Here is a 16,549-nt window from a genome sequence, read left to right as displayed (position 1 = left end):
CTTTTTTTAAATGCAAAAAAAAAAGATTCTGGAAAAAATAAAAGACATAAAGATATTTCTTATTATTGTATCCCAAAATGTCTGGGATATCAAAATATAAAAGGATTAATGTTGTGCAATGGACATCATAAAAAAAAAAACCTGAAAAAAACCCCAAATTGTTGATTTTTGTTAAAGCGAATATCATCCTTAAACTAAAAATCGCCATGCAAAAATTAGGCCATTTGATTGACGGAAAAATTAAAAAAAATATGACTTTTGAGAGGATTGAAGAAAAAAATAAAAGCACTGAAAGGAAAAGTTGCTCAAGCAAGGAAAGGATAAATGATGCCTCTTGATATGAAAAATTCACTGATCTTTGTTCTCTTTTTTTGCTTCCTGGCATAGAAATCTTGCATTTTCCGGTAGCTGAATAAATGAATATGTACTGTGCTCCATCTAGTGGTGGATTCAGCTCTATCATGCTCTGTGCTGCAATTTCAATTTTTAATTAAAAAGTGATTGCTTCTTGGAAAAACAATTCAAAGTCTGGTGCAACAGTGAGAAAAGAAAACCCCCACAATTTACCATTGTTTTTTGGGTTTTGATTTTATGGTGCTTAATGTGGTAAAAATGACCTGACAACAAGATTCTCCATATCAGTACAATCCCTATATACAGTTGTGCTCAAAAGTTTACATACCCCGGCAGAATTTTTGCTTTCTATATGAATGATAACATCAATATGCAAATTTCCTCTTCTGAGAAAAAGAGGACTTAACCCCTTCATGACCCAGCCTATTTTGACCTTAAAGACCTTGCCGTTTTTTGCAATTCTGACCAGTGTCCCTTTATGAGGTAATAACTCAGGAACGCTTCAACGGATCCTAGCGGTTCTGAGATTGTTTTTTTCGTGACATATTGGGCTTCATGTTAGTGGTAAATTTAGGTCAATAAATTCTGCGTTTATTTGTGATAAAAACGGAAATTTGGCGAAAATTTTGAAAATTTTGCAATTTTCACATTTTGAATTTTTATTCTGTTAAACCAGAGAGATATGTGACACAAAATAGTTAATAAATAACATTTCCCACATGTTTACTTTACATTAGCACAATTTTGGAAACAAAATTTTTTTTTGCTAGGAAGTTATAAGGGTTAAAATTTGACCAGCGATTTGTCATTTTTACAACGAAATTTACAAAACCATTTTTTTAGGGACCACCTCACATTTGAAGTCAGTTTGAGGGGTCTATATGGCTGAAAATACCCAAAAGTGACACCATTCTAAAAACTGCACCCCTCAAGGTACTCAAAACCACATTCAAGAAGTTTATTAACCCTTCAGGTGCTTCACAGCAGCAGAAGCAACATGGAAGGAAAAAATGAACATTTAACTTTTTAGTCACAAAAATTATCTTTTAGCAACAATTTTTTTATTTTCCCAATGGGAAAAGGAGAAACTGAACCACGATAGTTGTTGTCCAATTTGTCCTGAGTACGCTGATACCTCATATGTGGGGGTAAACCACTGTTTGGGCACACGGCAGGGCTTGGAAGGGAAGGAGCGCCATTTGACTTTTTGAATAAAAAATTGGCTCCACTCTTTAGCGGACACCATGTCACGTTTGGAGAGCCCCCGTGTGCCTAAAAATTGGAGCTCCCCCACAAGTGACCCCATTTTGGAAACTAGACGCCCCAAGGAACTTATCTAGATGCATAGTGAGCACTTTGAACCCCCAGGTGCTCCACAAATTGATCCGTAAAAATGAAAAAGTACTTTTTTTTCACAAAAAAATTCTTTTAGCCTCAATTTTTTCATTTTCACATGGGCAGTAGGATAAAATGGATCATAAAATTTGTTGGGCAATTTCTCCCGAGTACGCCGATACCTCATATGTGGGGGTCAACCACTGTTTGGGCACTTGGCAGGGCTCGGAAGGGAAGGCGCGCCATTTGACTTTTTGAATGGAAAATTAGCTCCAATTGTTAGCGGACACCATGTCGCGTTTGGAGAGCCCCTGTGTGCCTAAACATTGGAGCTCCCCCACAAGTGACCCCATTTTGGAAACTAGACCCCCCAAGGAACTTATCTAGATGCATATTGAGCACTTTAAACCCCCAGGTGCTTCACAGAAGTTTATAACGCAGAGCCATGAAAATAAAAAATAATTTTTCTTTCCTCAAAAATGATTTTTTAGCCTGGAATTTCCTATTTTGCCAAGGATAATAGGAGAAATTGGACCCCAAATATTGTTGTCCAGTTTGTCCTGAGTACGCTGATACCCCATATGTGGGGGTAAACCACTGTTTGGGCGCACGGCAGGGCTCGGAAGGGATGGCACGCCATTTGGCTTTTTAAATGGAAAATTAGCTCCAATCATTAGCGGACACCATGTCACGTTTGGAGAGCCCCTGTGTGCCTAAACATTGGAGATCCCCCAGAAATGACCCCATTTTGGAAACTAGACCCCCAAAGGAACTAATCTAGATGTGTGGTGAGGACTTTGAACCCCCAAGTGCTTCACAGAAGTTTATAACGCAGAGCCGTGAAAATAATAAATACGTTTTCTTTCCTCAAAAATAATTATTTAGCCCAGAATTTTTTAATTTTCCCAAGGGTAACAGGAGAAATTTGACCCCAAAAGTTGTGGTCCAGTTTCTCCTGAGTACGCTGATACCCCATATGTGGGGGTAAATCACTGTTTGGGCACATGCCGGGGCTCGGAAGTGAAGTAGTGACGTTTTGAAATGCAGACTTTGATGGAATGCTCTGTGGGCGTCACATTGCGTTTGCAGAGCCCCTGATGTGGCTTAACAGTAGAAACCCCGCACAAGTGACCCCATTTTGGAAACTAGACCCCGAAAGGAACTTATCTAGATGTGTGGTGAGCACTTTGAACCCCCAAGTGCTTCATAGAAGTTTATAATGCAGAGCCATGAATATAATAAATACGTTTTCTTTCCTCAAAAATAATTATTTAGCCCAGAACTTTTTATTTTCCCAAGGGTTACAGGAGAAATTGGACCCCAAAAGTTGTTGTCCAGTTTCTCCTGAGTACGCTGATACCCCATATGTGGGGGTAAACAACTGTTTGGGCACATGCCGGGGCTCGGAATTGAAGTAGTGACGTTTTGAAATGCAGACTTTGATGGAATGCTCTGCGGGCGTCACATTGCGTTTGCAGAGCCCCTGATGTGCCTAAACAGTAGAAACCCCCCACAAGTGACACCATTTTGGAAACTAGACCCCCAAAGGAACTTATCTAGATGTGTGGTGAGCACTTTGAACCCACAAGTGCTTCACAGAAGTTTATAATGCAGAGCCGTGAACATAATAAATACGTTTTCTTTCCTCAAAAATAATTATTTAGCCCAGAATTTTTTATTTTCCCAAGGGTTACAGGAGAAATTGGACCCCAAATGTTGTTGTCCAGTTTCTCCTGAGTACGCTGATACCCCATGTGTGGGGGTAAACCACTGTTTGGGCAAACGTCGGGGCTCAGAAGGGAAGTAGTGACTTTTGAAATGCAGACTTTGATGGAATGGTCTGCGGGCGTCACATTGCGTTTGCAGAGCCCCTGGTGTGCCTAAACAGTAGAAACCCCCCACAAGTAACCCCATTTTAGAAACTAGACCCCACAAGGAACTTATCTAGATATGTGGTGAGCACTTTGAACCCCCAAGTGCTTCACAGACGTTTACAACGCAGAGCCGTGAAAATAAAAAATCATTTTTCTTTCCTCAAAAATGATGTTTTAGCAAGCATTTTTTTAGATTCACAAGGGTAACAGGAGAAATTGGACCCCAAAAGTTGTTGTCCAGTTTCTCCTGAGTACGCTGATACCCCATATGTGGGGGCAAACCACTGTTTGGGCACACGTCGGGGCTCGGAAGTGAGGGAGCACCATTTGACTTTTTGAATACGAGATTGGCTGGAATCAATGGTGGCGCCATGTTGCGTTTGGAGACCCCTGATGTGCCTAAACAGTGGTAACCCCTCAATTCTACCTCCAACACTAACCCCCCCACACCCCTAACCCTAATCCCAACTGTAGCCATAACCCTAATCACAACACAACCCTAGCCCTAATCACAACCCTAACCACAACCCTAATTCCAACCCTAGCCCTAAGGCTATGTGCCCACGTTGCGGATTCGTGTGAGATATTTCCGCACCATTTTTGAAAAATCTGCGGGTAAAAGGCACTGTGTTTTACCTGCGGATTTTCCGCGGATTTCCAGTGTTTTTTGTGCGGATTTCACCTGTGGATTCCTATTGAGGAACAGGTGTAAAACGCTGCGGAATCCGCACAAAGAATTGACATGCTGCGGAAAATACAACGCAGCGCTTCCGCGCGGTATTTTCCGCACCATGGGCACAGCGGATTTGGTTTTTCATATGTTTACATGGTACTGTAAACCTGATGGAACACTGCTGCGAATCCGCAGCCAAATCCGCACCGTGTGCACATAGCCTAATTCTAAAGGTATGTGCACACGCTGCGGATCCGCAGCAGTTTCCCATGAGTTTACAGTTCAATGTAAACCTACGGGAAACAAAAATCGCTGTACACATGCTGCGGAAAAACTGCACGGAAACGCAGCGGTTTACATTCCGCAGCATGTCACTTCTTTCTGCGGATTCCGCAGCGGTTTTACAACTGCTCCAATAGAAAATCGCAATTGTAAAACCGCAGTGAAATGCGCAGAAAAAAACGCGGTAAATCCGCCATAAATCCGCAGCGGTTTAGCACTGCGGATTTATCAAATCCGCAGCGGAAAAATCCGCAGAGGACCAGAATACGTGTGCACATACCAAAACCCTAACCCTAGCCCTAACCCTAACCCTACCCCTAACCCTACCCCTACCCCTAACCCTACCCCTAACCCTAACCCTACCCCTAACCCTACCCCTAACCCTACCCCTAACCCTACCCCTAACCCTAACCCTAACCCTACCCCTAACCCTACCCCTAACCCTATTCTAACATTAGTGGAAAAAAAAAAATTTCTTTATTTTTTTATTGTCCCTACCTATGGGGGTGACAAAGGGGGGGGGTCATTTATTATTTTTTTTTATTTTGATCACTGAGATATAATCTATCTCAGTGATCAAAATGCACTTTGGAACGAATCTGCCGGCCGGCAGATTCGGCAGGCGCACTGCGCATGCGCCCGCCATTTTGGAAGATGGCAGCGCCCAGGGAGAAGACGGACGGGACCCCGGCAGGATCGGTAAGTATGATAGGGTGGGGGGGGCCATGGGGGGGGGATCGGAGCACGGGGGGGGGAATCGGAGTGCGGCAGGCGTGGAACGGAGCACGGGGGGCGTGTAACGGAGCACGGGGGGCTATAACGGAGCACGGGGGGGTGGATCGGAGTGCAGGGGGGGTGATTGGAGCACGGGGGGTGATTGGAGCACGGGGGGGGCGGACAAGAGCACGGGGGGAGCAGAACACTGGACGGAGGGGAGCCGGAGCAGTGTACCGGCCAGATCGGGGGGCTGGGGGGGTGATCGGTGGGGTGGGGTGGGGGCACATTAGTATTTCCAGCCATGGCCGATGATATTGCAGCATCGGCCATGGCTGGATTGTAATATTTCACCCGTTATAATAGGTGAAATATTACAAATCGCTCTGATTGGCAGTTTCACTTTCAACAGCCAATCAGAGCGATCGTAGCCACGAGGGGGTGAAGCCACCCCCCCTGGGCTAAACTACCACTCCCCCTGTCCCTGCAGATCGGGTGAAATGGGAGTTAACCCTTTCACCCGATCTGCAGGGGCGCGATCTTTCCATGACGCCACATAGGCGTCATGGGTCGGATTGGCACCGACTTTCATGACGCCTACGTGGCGTCATGGGTCGGGAAGGGGTTAACTCTATAGCGCCACCTGTTGGAAGTAGCAAAACGTTTTCTCCACTCATGGTTAGTGGTTGGGTGAAGCCATTTATTGTCAGACTACTGTGTTTTCTCTTTTTAAATCATAATGAAAACCCAAAACATCCAAATGACCCTAGTCAAACGTTTACATACCATGGTGACTTTGGCCTGATAACATGCACAGAAGTTGACACACATGGGTAAGCAACTGCCCCCAATTTTTTTTTTTTACTGGGCAATAGCTTAAATTACAGAGCTATGTCTCTGCCACTAAATGACAAAGTGAAATATGGTGTGCTGTATCATGTTTGGAACTGAAAAAAATGTTTTTAATTTTTTAAAAAATGTTTGTTTTTTTAACTCTGCATGAGCTCTGCACACTGCTGAATTTCACCGCCACTAATTTACAAGGTGGGATATGGCATGCTGCATCATGTTTGTAACCAAAAAAAATAGTGTTTTTACTCTGCATGAGCTTTTCAGGCAACTGAATTTTACCGATTACTAAACAACAAGGGGGGATATGGCATGCTGAATCACGTTAGCAACTGCAATAAATATTTTTTTTACTGTGCAACAATTCTGCACACAGAACAATTTCACAGCCACTAAATGACAAGGGGATATGGTATGCTGTATGTCGTTATTAACAGAAAAAAAGTTTATTTTAATCTGCATGAGCTCTTCAGACAGCTGAATGTCGCAGCCACTAAATGACAAGGCTGCAAAATGTTCTCATTGTTATACAAACAATTAAGTTGTAACTTTTCACAGGAGAGTGTTGGTTCCACATTGGACCCTAGCCAGAGTTTCACACTGACCATTTGAACTTTATTTTGTTAAATATCCTTTTTTAATTTTTTTTTCTGAAAATATATAGCTGTAGTTTAAAAATAGCTAGACTTGTTGCACTATTTGTTCAACAACAACAATATCCCATGTGCCGTCCTAAAACTGCTGTTGGGGCACATGGCAATGTTCAAAAGAGAAAACTCTGCATTTGGTTTTAGATTACAAATATTTCTAAAACTATTTTTGAACATGTTCAAAGCCTCGGAAGTGCAAACACAGAGAAACCTACATAGTGAGTGTCCATATTTGTGAAACTACACCCCGTTTCTCTTTGCAGCACATATTTTACTCAAATTGTTTTGGCTGCATGACACTTTTGTAGAACTCCTCAGGAACCCCTCGAAGAAGGCTACACAGCCAAAACGTGCGTCGGGGCTTAGGTGTGCATCACATCCCTATGCTGGTATTTATTTACCCTCTATAACTTATAGTTCCATGTTAGAACATGGGTTTAGGCATTTAGTTATTGTTCACTCATATAATTGCGTATTCTCTATGGGTCACACTGTACGTGTATAATGATGCTGTGTTTGTGGAAATTTTTTCTAACCCCTGATGAATCACTAAACATGGGGTGTATTTTAGTTTTGCAGTATATCATACTTTAACCACTTCCTGCAAAAGGATGTTATTGTCACTTCCTGGGAAGGGGCTCTCATGTGTAGAGAGGGCTTATGACCGGAAATCAATATTAATATATTAGCTTAAAATAATGACAGTGAAAGCAAAAATCCTTTAATTTCATGATGCAATAAATAAATTATTATAAATCTGGAGAAAAAAATCTGTTAAAAAACAATAATCCATTTCACAAAATTTTATACACAGATTTTTTATCACCATAAAATTAAGAGTCCATATTGCAAAACGCGTACAACACTTTTAAGATCTCTTGATGCAGCCAGTAGATCAGTAATTGAAAAGTCAGTAAAAGATAAGTTTCAGTTAAAAATGTGTCTTGGTTTTGACCGAGTGCATAATTCATTACGGTGTATCAGAGATCTATTTTTGGGAAATTTTCTTTATTTGGAAATGTTTCCGCGTCTTTTCTTGTTACAGTTGATTGTCTCATCTTCCTATCTTCCAGAGGACAATGCTCAATTGCCTCTCAGCTCCCTACTTGCCAGTGGGTGATGAAATTCTGAGGAATGACAGTTTTGGCAATTGACATAGGTGCGCCCGGCTGGCCCTAACTATCCTTTATCTCTACAGTATATGTGGAACTTGCTGACAGAGCTTCAGAGCAAGCATTATAGCAAATAACATACAAGAGCAAGCCTCTTGTCTAGATGGTTCACCTCTGAGGAGGCAGCTGGTCTGAACTGTGCACTATCCGATGAAGACGAAGCATCGGAGGAGTGCAGGGAGCAGCAGGTTATTCTGTTCTTGCCATCCGAAGCTCTAGAGCAGCACTTACAAGTGTTATGGCAAACTACCTGCAGTAACAAGCTCCTTGCCTTAGAGGCCAACATCTGAGGAAGCCGGTAACCTACACAACAAGCAGTACACTTTATACAATTATAGATCCCTCCATTCTTGAGAAGTGGGAGAATATTAAATAAGAAGCAAATTGCAAAGTTGCTGTTTTTTCCAAGCACTGTGCAATTTTCAGCCTCTTATCTAGACAATTCAAATCTCATACTTTGGACTAATAAGGGGCAACAGCCCAAAACACCATGTCTACAAAAAGAGCTTCTGGTTTGGCTTCCATCCTAAGTCATATTGCAAGGCTCGTTAAAGGGTCGATTTTAACTTTTGGGATCTCTGCTTCCAATAGGTGGAGCTAGAATTCTAGTCCTAGTAGAAACAATTTGCATATTTAATTCCCCTGAGGAGCATGAATGGCCTATAAGTCTCTTATAAGTCTCATCACTCTGTCATGCCAGCTTTGGCATGTCACTATTCTTAAGGAGAAACGTTGCCCCTTAGACCCCCCAAGTATTTACCATGAAGAGACAAAGGATTTAATGCTTCAATATACAGACACCAATCAGAGAGTTAACAGATGGTGAGCATAAACAACTATAACGTATCACAGTTAGAACGCAATATTCCTTTTTGTGAATGATGTGACGTTTTATGAAGAAAAGTTTTAAAGGTTTCAACAACTTTCAAAAAAATTTTCAATATCTGGAAATAGTTTTTAAAAATAAAAAATGTGAAAAAGAACAGAAAATGTGAAAAGGATGACGGAGGCGGAGTGGAAGCTGGAGGCCGCGCTCGTACAGATGTAGTTATACATTGTTGTCAGCTGGTCGGTGTTGAACAACTGCTGGTTGACATCACAGATGCTTCTGGTGGCACAACCTCGAAATGCCAACGCGGAGGTCTGAAATACTGTGAAATAGATAATTATCCTTCCAGGAAGGAACATTCTATGCACTTTGGTAATACCATGAAGATCCAGTAATATTCCAGTAATGTATCAGTTTTCGTACACAGCTCCCATGCAGACTAATGCATCTCCACATTGCAGACAAGAAACATAACTAAACTACTGCTGTGTTTCCATTTTTCAAGACCTGAATTTTTATTTTTCAATAAAGTTGTGCAAAGACTTTTGTGTGCTCTGACCTGACCAAAAATCCCAAAATAGTGGTGTATTATATGATTAGTACACAGATTATACTGAAACGTTCGTCAAAAAATCTACATATCACTCTGTTCTATAACATGGGGTCTGCAGATTAGATTGCATTTTCATGGTGACTGGTTCACTTTAATCCATGTCTGCAGGTACTTAGTGGTTTTTTACATGACATGTTTCCATTAGCATTCAATTTAAACATGCTAGCCTATATGTTGCTTGGTCTGTCAACAAGGCCCCTCCCATGAGGAACTGATTTTATAAATGTACTCAGCAAAAACGTCACTTTTGCACTGATTTTATTGCTTAGTGATATTTCTGTCTATGTAAAAATGTAAACCTCAATAATATGTTTTACCTGTAGTAGTTGTAGCTAAACGGATACACATGCTTTCATTTCCATAACACGACATTGTATTCTTGGTGTCGCAGCGGTCACTGTTTATAGACTGGCACTGTGTACACACTATTCCATTTAGCTGAGTATTGTTTGTAGTCGGCACTTCCAATAAAGACAAGAATATATTATGATTTCATTAGTCTATTATATGTCTATCTATCTATCTATTATCTATCTATCTATCATCTATTATCTATCTATCTATCTATCATTTGTTATCTAATTATCTATATATTATTTATTATATATCTATTATCTCTCTATCTATTATCTATCTATTATCTATCTATCTATTTTCTATCTATTATCATCTATTATCTATCTATTATCTATCTGTTATCTATTATGTATCTGCAGTGCCCCTGGTCATTGTAGTGGTATTGCTTTCCTCTCGGGGAGAGTGATGCTATGTTTGGAGGCAAAGAAGAATAACTGCATCCAGGTATCACAAACATGCAACACTCCAGACCACCAGGGGGAGCTCTGCTCCTATTTATTAGGTCACTCCCCATATACGGTATATATATATATATATATATATATATATATAACTGGTTGTCTGTAGGGAAAGTTAGAACGTTCCAGACCAGAGTCTGAGGAGGATGGAAGGTTAAAGGAGCTGTGCATGCCCTCAGAGCTGCAACTCCCAGAAAGAGACATTGAAGGCTGAACTGTATTGCAGTGAGCGTGAAGGAAAGCAAAGCACAGGAGAGGATACCAGAAGGGGACCAGCCCTGCTCAAGCTGTCTCCTTCTGAGGCGCAACATCCCAGTAGCCAGAACACCGAGGTAGTAAGGACTTCTACGCCTTATTTCAGAGACCGGCAGGACAGCTAATTGCATGTTACCTGTCCGCACCTACACCCAGGAGGCACGGTGACACCCCACAGTGTCGGGTTATCTAAGAGACCCTATAAACAGGCTCAAGCCACCAGTCATAAGGGTTTTGTCCTATCCTATATGGGGGACAGAGAGAACGGAGCACCACATCGGTGAGACCCTTATGTGAAGACATAGGCAGTAAGGGACTACACCACCGCAGCGTTAGAGGAAGGCTACTGATTTCCACCTGGACAAGGGGACTCTGGATTTGCCTCCAAACCGGCCGGACTCTGCCTGCCCTGTGATCTGTGCTCTGGACTGTGGATACTGAAGCCTTCAGTAAAGGTAAAGAGACTGCAACCTTGTGTCCTTGTGTATTACTACACCTCACACCATCCACCACCTACACACTGGGAAGCCCTGGGGACATACTTCACCTGTGGGAAGGTATACCATCTAGCTGCCATCTATCTATTATCTATCCATCTATCTATCCATCTATCTATCTGTTATTGATCATGTATCTATTTTCTATCTATTATCTATCTATTATTTATTATCTATCTATCTATCTATCTATCTATCTATCTATCTATCTATCTATCTATCTATCTATCTATAACCCTCATACTTACATTGTGGTGCAGTAGGAGTACATTTATCCATTTCAGAACAACAGTTTGCAGCCATCTCCATTGTTCCTCCTGGAAAACTACTACTTCCAGTTATGTTGCACTGATTTTTGGATGCACATGATCTGTAGAAGTTTTGTGCAGTAGATCCATCTGGAACACAGGAAATACAAATATGTTATTTACCAGAATGCATTCCAAGATTCCAAGAAGAAGCCTGAACTCGCTTAGCACCGGTTACTGCACCTCCTGCTGTAAAGTGAGATGGTCAATACCAACATGCTTTAGTCCATCCAGTGACGTAAATGAGAATAAAAGGCTCCATCAGAAAAATAAATACACAGTCAATACATTAGTTTCCAGCTGTCTATATATATATATATATACACAGTACAGACCAAAAGTTTGGACACACCTTCTCATTTAAAGATTTTTCTGTATTTTCATGACTGTGAAAATTGTACATTCACACTGAAGGCATCAAAACTACAAAATAACACATGTGGAATTATATACTTAACAAAAAAGTATGAAACAACTGAAAATATGTCTTATATTCTAGGTTCTTCAAAGTAGCCACCTTTTGCTTTGATGACTGCTTTGCACACTCGATGTAAAGCGAGACGGTGACGCTTTATCCGACGGTGCGTCTCCTGACATCTAGTGACCAAAGTGAAATATTTCATCATCATCAAGTTTAAATTAGCATCAGCAATGTTTAGTTTTCAGAAGTCAGAATCATTTAATATAAATTTTTGATAAATTCTAAGGAACAAAACATTTAATCATACTTACTTATTGTAATTTTTAATATCATAGATAAGCATTCATTATTTTCAGGACAGGAAATGCTGCCGCCAGAGCAATTTGTTACATTCCCATTAAAACAGGATATACAGGACAGGGAGTAACCTAAAAAGAAAAAAGAAGAAATATGAAAAATGATCTCTGTCTGCTATTTTAGCCTTCACCGATGGGGAGGGGATGTTATATGTTCCTTTCTTCTGGAGCGCACAGCTCCCCTGTCTCCCTGCTGAGGGGAGGTGTGCTCCTGAAGATTGAAAGTTGCCATTGAAGGTATGGCTGAAAATCTTCCCACTTTCTGATCTTGCAAGCAAAGACAGCATTGCCTCTTCAATATTGGGGGAGTCTGGAGCTCTGTTTGGCTTGCGGCTGTCTGCCAACTTGGTGCATTAGTACCAGGTCTAGAAAACATCTATGAAGAACAGGTCTCCAGGTGGTGACTTTTCTGAGTAGCCCCAAACAGAAGAGCAGAAGTGGAGGTTCAGATGCTAGATGATGGGGAGATAAATATGGTAAACTGGAGCTATGATAGTACAGCCAGTTAAAAGGATGCTTGTAAATGGATCGAATAGCATGGTGAGTTTGAGGAAAAATCCGACAGCAGCTAAAGTGGTAACTGCCAGAAGTCTACTCCTATAATGGAGGAGGAACAAGATCTCAGGCTGCTTTTTGTTGGGAAGCCTCAACCATACTATGGATGGAGGAGGCACTGAATCGACTCGCGAGCATCTCTCAGGGCTGAATGTGATTCTCACGGTAAGAAAGGTTGGTGACCACTGTCGTAAACCAAAAATGGAGCAAATATTAGCCTCTTGACTACTTCTAACGAAATGGGAATCAAAGGGTGGCCCTTCCACTACCCAAGACCTAGACCACCAGGGATGCAAAGATGAAATCTTGCATTGCCGAAGATCATCATAAAAACATGATCCTTTCTATGTATATACACTTAATCAATTACACCAGACTCTTTGTAACATAGTCTGAGCCACCAGCCGACTCTAAATAACTACATAGACATAGACAGGTAAACTAGGCATGAATCGCATCCAACGTACTGAATTTTAGTATTATTTTAGAAGTGGTTTTGGGTTAAGTATTTTATTTTTTGTGAGGTTAAAAACATAAATAGTGTCCATAAAGCTGAAAATGGGTTAAAAAGTACGTGGTGTTGAACCTTTAATGGAATGGCCTTTTCTATAACCTATAGACTCTATCTCGTTGATTATTCTTTGGATCTACGATGTATAAAAATGTCTGCTTCGAATTCCAAATACCCCGGTTGACGATTTCGATGTATAATACCATCTCTTATGTATTGGTCACTAACTGTTTTGTGGAAAATACTTGTGCTCCCCACCTTGATGTTTCTTACCCTTTGTACATGATGTATTTGTATTTTTGTATGTTTAGTTTTCCCCTTGTCTCGTCGATCCTTCCATTTATCACATGCTGTATTTTTTTTAATAATCAATTTTTGGTGTATGGAAGATTATCTATATCCAGTTAAAAATTTCAAATAAAATTTATTGAAACTAAAAAGTACGTGGTGCCATTCCAACACAATAGGGTGCCAAAAATACACAGTCCCTTATGGGAAACTCAAAAATACTTTGTGCCAATCCTAGGCAATGGAGGCCCAATAATTCACAGTGCCTTTCGAAAACAGCAATGGCTCAAAAATAACGACCATCCAACACAAAATAGACTCAAAAATACACAGTGCCATTTGTAAGTCAATAGTGGCTCCCAAAAATATAAAGTGTCTCCTGTAGACAGCAGGAACTCAAAAAAGACGTGTCCAACCTAGACATTAGGGTCTCCAAAATACAAGGTTCCGATCAAACGCAACACGATCTCTACTCTACAAACTGTGCGTCCTACACAACAAATGGGCTCAGCAGGGGCTCAAAAATATTTGGCGCCCTTTCCTCCTATTGACATACTGTATATGATTCACATTCATATTATTTTAGCACACATTTAATTATAAAGAAATAATGTTATGTATGCCCTGTCTTATGAATATTTCTTTATAAAAATAAAGAAAAACAAATTAAAAAAAGACCCAATCTTCCCTAAGCACTTGTCCTGATCTATAGAATGGATAGACACAAGCTTCTCAGAAACACAGAAGATAGTGGAGACGTACCTTTCATTACAAGAGAGAAAAAAGTCAAAATAGTCAAAAACATTGTGCTGGAGAGGTCCTCGGAGCTGGGAATAGTGGCTGTGGGGTTGTGTTTTTAGACTCTAACCTTCTTTTGAGTGATAACTAAATCAGCTAAGGTGTGGAGGACACGAATGACTCTGACGTTGACACAATGTAACGACGCCAGAAATGTTTCTCAAGGGTGTGATTGTGGAAAAAAACAAAGTAAAGCCCATGGTTCACCCTTTTGTCACATACGTCAGCTACTCACAATACAAAGAAAACCAGTCGTCAATCGAAGTTTGTCGGTCTTCAACCAAAAGCACAAAGCATCCATAGGAGGGCATATTTTTTTAGCTATATTCAACAGTTTGTGGCCGTGTTTCGCATATTTTAATATAAGGTTTTAAAGATGATGAGAAAATTGTCTAAAAATTATCCAATCAACTATTTTTTGAACTTATCACAATAAGTTCAAGATTCATCGTTGAGTTACCAAAGCCATCAAATTGCGGGACTTTCAGTGCTGAGTAGCTTAGAAGAGCCTAATCATTAACTCTAAAAAATTTTTTTTCAAATTTGACCCCCTCAAATGGATATTTTTGGACCTGGGAGACAATGTTATATACAGTAGTGCCTGTTCGGTAAACTATGTGTTAGGAGTCGAGTTCCCGCCGCTGCACAGGAGGAATCTCGAACCATGTCTGCTGCGGTCTCCCATTCTGCATCGGCCGCAGTGGAGCCTGCTCAGCAGAGACGTCGGTCCCAGCGTCTCACTAAATCTGACACTGTGCAAAGGGTTACTGCTGCCTCTTCAGGCTTTACTATTGTACCCTGCACTGTTCTGCGGCGAGCAGGCTTTTCTGGGACTAAGTCCTGCTTTGCACACACTGAGCATGCCAAGGGCAAGATCTCTCAGTGGAGATCTAGAGTCACATGCTCAGGTACTGCAGCAACTTCCATTGGTCCTTCTTGGAAGGTCCTGTAGGTGCTAGGGCTAAGTCCTGCTTTGCACACACTGAGCATGCCCAGGGCAAGATCTCTCAGTGGAGATCTAGGGTCACATGCTCAGGTACTGAAGCAACTTCCATTGGTCCTTCTTGGAAGGTCCTGTAGGTGCTACAACTATAAAAGGTTCTCATGACCGCACGGCCATGCGCTAGTATCAAATATGTACGAGCTCAGCGCCAGTGTGGTTGTGTGTGTGGTCAGGGACCCGGCTGAAATAAGCCCCTAGAATGCTGGCACCTCCGGTGAGGAGTTTCTCATGAGTGAATTCAGGGCTGGCTAATAGCCATTAGAATTCCAGCTCCACCGGAGACGAGCAGCGTGTTTGGTTGAGACTGCATGACCACTGTCGGCTCTACTCAGTAGCTGTGTTCCCTGTGAGCTAAACAGGGCACAGCGTTCTCTTTACTACGGGCTCTGTGAAGTAACAGAGTTCGTTTATTCTAATTTACTTCACCGCCTTACTTAGCAGCAGGTTCTTTCCTGCACAGTGGATCCCGGGTTGCGAATGAACCTATCTCATTAATAAATATATTCGGTGCGTTCTGCCAACCCTAACACTATGTAATAGCTGGCACTCTAATGAGGGTACGGTTATGGGCAATGGCTGCAAGAAGAATGGGCAGATCAATGGGTCAATAAATTCATAGGCCAGCTGAATAATCTGTATTCCAGTCTACTGCCTACAGTGCCCCCAAAAATTATAACATGGGGACTTCTTGGGTAGCATGGAGCCTTTAGGAACCTCTCAGGCGCAAGGACCCAGCACCAATTTTTCCATCTGCACCCATGTTACATGAGTCTGGTGTTTCGGTAGATTATGCCTATTTTTTTACAATTTAATTCCAGACTCTAAAATATAAGGGATGTAACAAATAAAGAGGGTGAGTCTTGGGTAAATAATAAGTGCTTAAAGGGGAATTTGGAAAAAGTGGCATCACATATGTCAGTCTTACACAGAAGCTGCAAGAGGTGAAAGGAGGTTCTTCTGTAAGTACAGCTCCTTCTCTGGCATAGTCAAAGCATCAATATTTTACATAGGCAGGCATTCATTTATATAGCTGGTGAGTAATACTGCATCTGTCCTGTAGTGGTCACTGTAGAGATATGTATAACTGGCCATAGCTGCACCAGGCAATGCGAGCAAATCACTGCAGGTCTTGATACTTTTTACATCTGGGGCATTTTTTTAATTAAATGCATTCATTTTGGTCTAAAAATAATTGTAGCAAAGTGAAAAAGTGCCCTAAGGCAGCCACATCTTTTAATTGCTAGTAAGTATGCACATTGGTCTGAACGAGTATCTGTTTGGGGAGTAGATTTAGTGAAGCAGTGAAACCCAAACCCGTTTTGCTACATCTTACACAAATCAGTGCTACGTTACTTACATTTCTATGAACTTAGAAGAAATTGGAAAGTTAGGCAAAG

General features: G+C 41.3%; 1 protein-coding gene across 1 annotated transcript; it reads right to left on the bottom strand.

Moving 5' to 3' along the window:
• Positions 1-8,667: 8,667 nt before the first annotated feature.
• On the bottom strand, positions 8,668-14,265 carry LOC138650948 (phospholipase A2 inhibitor gamma subunit B-like). Its single transcript, XM_069740835.1, has 5 exons — positions 14,114-14,265; positions 11,953-12,069; positions 11,161-11,310; positions 9,663-9,806; positions 8,668-9,054 (listed from the first exon to the last, which is right to left on the bottom strand). The coding sequence occupies exons 1-5, from the start codon at positions 14,154-14,156 to the stop codon at positions 8,861-8,863; spliced, it is 648 nt and encodes a 215-aa protein (XP_069596936.1). The 5' UTR covers positions 14,157-14,265; the 3' UTR covers positions 8,668-8,860.
• Between the last annotated feature and the right edge of the window lie 2,284 nt (positions 14,266-16,549).

This window comes from Ranitomeya imitator, chromosome 10 (assembly GCF_032444005.1).
Source record: "Ranitomeya imitator isolate aRanImi1 chromosome 10, aRanImi1.pri, whole genome shotgun sequence".
Classification (NCBI taxonomy): domain Eukaryota; kingdom Metazoa; phylum Chordata; class Amphibia; order Anura; family Dendrobatidae; genus Ranitomeya; species Ranitomeya imitator.
This window is presented reverse-complemented; position numbering and strand designations above follow the sequence as displayed.

Bases quoted from the DNA above. Each gene is read 5' to 3' on its own strand.
- LOC138650948 (XM_069740835.1), bottom strand. From the start codon at position 14,156: ATGTTTTTGACTATTTTGACTTTTTTCTCTCTTGTAATGAAAG. The intron at 11,311-11,952 runs GTAAGTATGATT...CCTGTGTTCCAG, and splicing joins GATATTAAAAATTACAATAA to ATGGATCTACTGCACAAAAC. The intron at 9,055-9,662 runs GTAAAACATATT...TCTATTTCACAG, and splicing joins TTTAGCTACAACTACTACAG to TATTTCAGACCTCCGCGTTG.